The sequence below is a fragment of the Saccostrea cucullata genome, unplaced genomic scaffold (genome assembly GCF_032062105.1).
Source record: "Saccostrea cucullata isolate Sc308-1 unplaced genomic scaffold, CSIRO_AGI_Scuc_v1 ctg895, whole genome shotgun sequence".
NCBI lineage: Eukaryota > Metazoa > Mollusca > Bivalvia > Ostreida > Ostreidae > Saccostrea > Saccostrea cuccullata.
The window spans coordinates 18237-25434 of NW_026922913.1; the positions used below are offsets into that span (position 1 = coordinate 18237).

Here is a 7198-nt window from a genome sequence, read left to right on the forward strand (position 1 = left end):
CCGGTACTATCATATTTTAAAGTATTGTATTGCTTTAATGTTCACAAAATTGAACATTTTGCATTCTTCGTAACCATAACAACATTTTTTGAAATAAAGCGTGATCAATATATGATAATTAATTTTATTTCAATCAGATAAATATGGTACAAATTGAGACAAAATACAGTGTATATTTCTTGATTAAAAAGTAACTGAATTCTTAAAACAGAAGCAGCATGATGTTGATCATGTAACACCTTTCATTCGTGAATACAGAGCGTTTTAAGCATTTAGAGTCCATTCGAATTCAAAAATTGCCCATGGTTACCATTTCATTTGAAATATATGCTAAATAGTTTACACATTGAAAAGAACCGAAGTATCCTGTCTTTCAAATAGTTATGATTCTGACGTCGTTTTGAGTTATATATATTTGTGTATGATTTATCAATTAATAATCTGTCTTCATAATGGAGATAAGACATTCACAATCGGGAAATCAACAATGAAATAAATTTCACCCTTTATGTATACCACATATCTCATCCTATTTGATTGGACATCCCCACGGTGAGCCCCATAGTGTCCTACTTAGTCCATTTGGACATATAGGTTATAATGAAGAAGCTGGTTTTTATTTTTATCATCTTTGCAGGTAATACAAAAATTTGCATACTTCTTTGAAGTCCCGTTTTATGAAACATTATATAATGAATTTTGTCATTACTCAACACTTTCATCAATTAATTGATATTTTCCGTTGTCAATTTTCGTAGCAATGACAAAAAATGGTTCTAAAGATGCTTTTGCCATCATATGGTAGCATATTTCTGCCCCCTACATGCAAAATAAATTAGGTTAACAATTTAATATGCAAGAAAAATATGACAAAATGTGACTTATTTATGTCTACATGCAAATTTATTATGTTGACATGCAGGTTTCCAACCTTGCAAGAAAATATATAATTGAAATATTGGTAAATTTACTTGATAACGCCTTTATCTGACATCATACATGTAAAATGCAAGACACTTATGTTGACATACATCTTATTTATGTCAGCATGCAAGCTAATTATGTAGACATGCAACTTATCTTTGTCAACATGCAAGATAAATATGTTGACATGCAAATTTATTATGTCAACATGCAAGATATGTATGTTGAAATACAACTTACAATCTTGCATGTTGACATAATTACTTGGCATGGTAAAATATATAACTTGCATGTTGACATAAAAAAGTTGCATGTTGACATAATTATGTTGCATGTTAACATTAATAAGTTGCATATTGACATAAATATATAGCATATTCACACAATTCTCTTGCATGTTCACATGAATAAGTCGCTTGTCAACATAATTACGTCGCATCTTATGTTGCAAGATGTTAACATTAATAAGTTGCATACTGACATAAATATTTAGCATATTCACACAATTCTTTTTGCATGTTCACATGATAATAAGTTGAATTCCTAAATGTGTCAACATAATTATATCGCAGACATTAATACAATATAACATATATGAAGACTTCGCGTAGACGAAGATTTAATGAAAGAGGAAATTTACCTATACTAACAAGATGTATTGATATAATGTATTTGAATGCATCGATGTCTGATTTAAATGAAATAATTCAAATTATTATAGCACTAATTTGCATGCCATAGTATCTTGCATGTAGACACAATTATCTTGCACCGTAGTTGACATTTTTTTCATGATTATGATTTTTAAAAATAAAAATTAAAATTTCATGCTGTGTAATAACACATAAAATAAACAAAAAGAAATTTTCAGTTTATACAGTGTTATAATAATTCTTTATGAATATGCTTTTTCATACCATCATATGTCATAGTATAAACTATAACATTAATCTGACATAAGAAAACAAATTGTGTAATAAACTTGTTATATCGACAGTGGACAAAATGCAAATGATTTGGCTTTTGTTAAAATATAGCAACATTAAAAATCAAAGAAAATATATACTTGTAATAGTTACATATATTTTAATTATATGATATTTAATGCTTACTTTGCATATAATATAAGATATCGTTATCATATATTGTAGTATTACCAAATATAGTGACTGTCCTTTGAAGCAATACATAAGATTTATTATTTTCAAATAATAATATTTAATTTACAACATTCAGTGCCCATGATAATTGGCTTAACAAAATGTATTTGTTAATTTTATGCACATGATAATTTTTATGCTCATTGTGTAATGTTTGTCATTTTGTTTAATTAGTATTTTTGCATATATGACTTTTTTTTGCTTGCACTTGACAATATATATAATATAATCAAAATAAATGACAATGTTTTCAATTCAAACGTTTTTTCATTTTGTTTTGTAAGACATGTTTTTGCTATCAAACTAAGCAAAACTATTGTCAGTGTATTTGCATAAATATAGTTACATTTATCGAAGTTCACGTTAACTAAAATGTGCAATGTATTATTATCAATAAATTTATAAAAGATAGTGCCTTCTTCTATCCTATAAAGTATCACTCTCTTTCTCACTCTCCTATAAGATCACAGTAATTATACATCTGTATATATTCATTTAATATATGGATATTTTGTTTCATGCGAAAGGATTATGTCTTACTGCAATGGCGGATGACGACGACGACGATGATGATGATGATGACGGTAAGTTAACAAAATAATCAGACCCTATTTTTTTTTAATTTGCTCATTTATTAAATTCTACCTTTAATATGTAATTTTACAGCTGAAATACTTAAATAATAACCAGGCATTTTGGAGCTCCCATCTGACATATATTTGTTTAAATACCCTCAGATAGTGGAGATAGTGGAGCAGATCCAATGTTAGCATGATAGTAAATATAGTCCCTGATCGTTTTCAAATTCTGTCAACTATTTCTTTTTAAAGTTGCACAATTGTGATGAGGAAAGAAAAGATATGTTTTAAATCTCTTACATCTAAATATATAAGACATAAGCAAATTTACTTTGAATATTTCACCTAGGCAAAAACCAGACAAAAATACCTCCTTATTAACCATTTTAAATATTATTGTTTGTTTTGAACAAATTTTATTGACAACATGTCAATTATTAATACATTATTTCTCGTAGGATGTCACAAGGACTCAGACTGCAGACATCATTCATGCCACACTAATTACAGGCCGTTCTGCGATCGACATCACGGTCATAAATGCCACTGTATAGGTATATGTGTATATGTCTTAAAGCAACATGTCAGTGTAAAGCATCTAAAAGCATGATCTCAGTATAAAGGTATACACAAGTACGTCTAAAAGCGACATGTCAGTGTAAAGGTATACACATGTTCGTCTAAAAGCGACATGTCAGTGTAAAGGTATACACATGTACGTCTAAAAGCGACATGTCAGTGTAAAGGTATACACATGTACGTCTAAAAGTGACATGTCAGTGTAAAGGTGTAAGTCTGAAAGCGAAATATCAGTGTCAGTTTATAAATATGTCTGATAGAAAAATATCAGTGTAAGGGTATAGGTCTGATAGCGAAATATTAGTGTGAGGGTATAGGTCTGACAGCGAAAGATCATTGTAAAGGTATAAGTGTGAAAATGAAATGTCAGTGTTAGGGTTTTAGTCTAATAGTGAAATTTCAGTGTAAGTATAAGTCAGACAGTGAAATAGCAATGCTTAGTAATACGATTTATTTGATAGCGCAATGTCAGTGTAAAGTAATATTTAATGCATAATAGAGAAATTCTACTATAATTGTCTTTTCCTGCCACTAAAAAGGTGTCTGAATGGTATCTACCAGTGAACTATCCATCTGGGGTAAAAGTGTAATTATGTTCAACAAGTGCATTCCTAATTAATCTAGCATTGCAAGATGAAAATGTTGTGCTTACGGAGTGTTCACATGTATGTATACATTATTCTGCATACTTGTCTTATCAATCCTCATTTGATCGTTCCACATTTTAATGATTTTAATGTTTTATAAACCATGTTGGATATTTGCAGTTAGGGCATAGAAAAAGAGTATGAACAAGTGATTTATGATAGAGTCAACTTAATTTAAGCACATATGTAGAATCAAAGTTTAAGGCGACACCGACTTTGTTCAATGCCTGATTGTATTATGTAATATTATAATTAAAAAAATACAGGTTTTTGAACCTTACAAAAATCTATTATATTTTACACTCTTTTCTTAAGTTGCTTTACAGTACAGTTGAATTTTTCATATTTCAATTCACATAAATCTTTCGCTTTATGATAAAAATATCCGTAAGGTCATACGCAGTGTAGTTTGAATTTTATTGGGCTCTTCCCTGGAATTGAAGGGTTCAACTAAATGAAGGACCTGTATGTAATACTTTTAATGTCTATATATGGATGTGTACACATCTTCTAAAACAAATTTTGATAGAAACAAAAATTTTAAATTTATATTTCGTAATTTTTGCGCATTTTTCTTTGAATAATGCAAAATTTTTCATAATTTGATATCTTCCAAAAAACCTGGTAATGTAAGCTGATTTTTTGTGTTTGAATATCTGATGACACTATAATCTTAAATTAAGAATATCTGGAAAATTTATCAGTAGATAAGGTACCTTGCGTATGTCCTTGAATAATGAAACACATGATCACGACTTGTTATGTAATTTAAAGAAAAGGTGTGGGGTGAAAAAAGTTTTAATACGATTTTCAAGGAAGTCAAAGAAAAAATATAGATGCAGTATTTTTTAAAATCGTAAATGAATTTACTACATATTTTCACTGCAGCGGTGCCAACAACCCATAAGCCAACTACCATCCAGCATTGTTCCAGAAGTACTGAATGTCATGGCTGCCCGAATCAGAAAGTTGGACGATGTTATAACCACATGTGTACCTGTATAGGTTTGTTTGTTTGTATAGCGTCCATTCGAAAAGTTTTTACTAATATTGATCTGTACTCTGTATTTTGCACTTCTTTAGAAAAAAAAAAAACAATTTGAACATAAAAGCATAGGTACCTGGGTGTTGACAGAATAGTAATAAAATGAAAAATCCATTTAAGACAGGCCAATTATTCTTTCTCTTTGCAAAAAATTTCCCTTTACAAATTTTAATTGGCCTTCTTTTTGGGCAATGTTTGTGATATAAAGGACCTTTTTGATAATTAAAAATTGATATTTGACATAATAGGCCACATTTTAATCTGTTGCAAAAATTTCAGGTCTGAAAAAATTAAAAATGACACTATTTGACTGAAATATTCTTTAAATTCATTTTCCTTTTCAGAACTTAATATTTACAATTTGTGATATTTCATGTTTACGGAGTCCATCCTTGCTATTGATAAGATTTAAACCGTCTTTTGTTGAATCAATAAGGTGAGGGCAGGTATTCAAACAGATGATGTCTGTGCAGAAAAATTAGGAAAATTAGAAATTAGGAATATTTGTGATATATATTAAGCACACAGATCAAAACATCCTTTCTGAAAAATTTCAAATTGACAAACCTATTCTTTTGGAAAGTGATCTATCTTTCTTATACCTTCATGTACGCTCATCAGCTTGTCTGACGCAAGAAAAGCTATGTAGCTATTTTATTTTCACTCAAAATGACCAGCATTTCTATCATTTGGGTGCTTTAAAGAATGTTATATATATTTTCATATCGAAGAGAAATCCGATAACTTCCGTGGTAGAAATGAATTGATATAAATCTAAAGCACACTTTTGTCACACTTGAAAATTTATCTCTTTAGCTAAGCACTACTTTGAATTTTTTGAAAATATTTCGACATGGAACGAACTTTCTTAACACCCCTTATATACATGCTCCGTTGCTTCGCATTTGCTCAAAATAAATAGTTACGAAAAATTTAACAAAATGCTTTACATCAACAGTTGCTCCTACAACAACATCGTCAACATCAATGCCAACCACAGAACAAACAACTTCTAAAAGGACAACAACGACATCAGCAAAAACAACAGCAACAACAGCATCAGCAAAAACAACAACAACGTCAACAACATCAATAACAACAACAGGCTCACCAACTACACATTCAGGTTATCCGACCCTTTTTATGTATGTAACTTATAAACAGTAAAACATGGCTAATTCTAATGACAAAACCACCAATATTTCAAAAAATTAGTGGACCCTTTTTCTTTATATATTAATTGAAAATTTCTTTTTACCTGTGATTAGTGTATATATTCCAGCAATTACTAAGAATGCAAATTATAATCACTATACACAGCATTATCCATAGAAACATTTTTTTTTGGAAAAGATGTATATCTCATAATCATTTAGAGAACAGTTTTGTTTAAAACTTCTTGTCGTTTTTTTCATTGATAGCAGTAAGAATGTGTCACACGTGTGGAAACGCTAATAACTCATTGCCTTGCGACACGAGGACCATCTACTTGGGTAACTTACAAAGCTGTGATCCGGGGGAGGACTTCTGTATGACTGATATTGTCCACGATGGGAGTCCCTATCCTAAAACCTTTAAAAGGTAAATGGGGAAAAAGTCTGAAAGTTATTTTTCCTTAGAATTAGCAGAGTAAGTTTTAAATGAAAAAGGGAATCATCTCATGATCAGATATATAAATTGGTATTAACTAAATAAATTCTTGCACTTTTGTAAGTTACATAATTTGTTGCTGGGGTTTTATCTACTAGGTGCGTGTCAGAGCAAGAGTGTCGAAACAAATGGCTCCACCAGACGTCTGATTTAGACTACTGTCTGCAATATGGAAGTGTTCCAATGTCAGGACAGTACAGCTGCCATTTTTGCTGTGTAGGAGATGGGTGTAATGCCGGGCAGATTCCGGATAAATCCACCTACTATTCCAGAGCATGAAAAAAAATTATATATTAAAAAATAAGTAAAAAATTATTTTAGATTGGTCGAATAAAACCACATACTCTTAATTATTCGTAGGAATTTTCTTATATGTTCAATTTCTGAAAGAATTTTAAATTAATTTTTAACCAACAGCCTTTACATTTTCGTCTTCTCATGCTTTCTTCTATGTTACTTATATCAGTCAAATGAGAGACAGAATCTAAAACCTAACACGAATGATGTTAACCTGAATATAAACAGGTCTTTCACAAAGTATGCGCTTAGCTGAATTGAAATTCAATTACTCATTGAGAAAATTTCAAGAAAACTGGCAATATAATTCAAATAAAT

General features: G+C 30.1%; 1 protein-coding gene across 1 annotated transcript; it reads left to right on the forward strand.

Moving 5' to 3' along the window:
* Positions 1-3103: 3103 nt before the first annotated feature.
* On the forward strand, positions 3104-6933 carry LOC134262782 (integumentary mucin C.1-like). Its single transcript, XM_062745114.1, has 5 exons — positions 3104-3216; positions 4777-4893; positions 5892-6059; positions 6355-6514; positions 6682-6933. The coding sequence occupies exons 2-5, from the start codon at positions 4878-4880 to the stop codon at positions 6860-6862; spliced, it is 525 nt and encodes a 174-aa protein (XP_062601098.1). The 5' UTR covers positions 3104-3216; positions 4777-4877; the 3' UTR covers positions 6863-6933.
* The last annotated feature ends 265 nt before the right edge of the window (positions 6934-7198 follow it).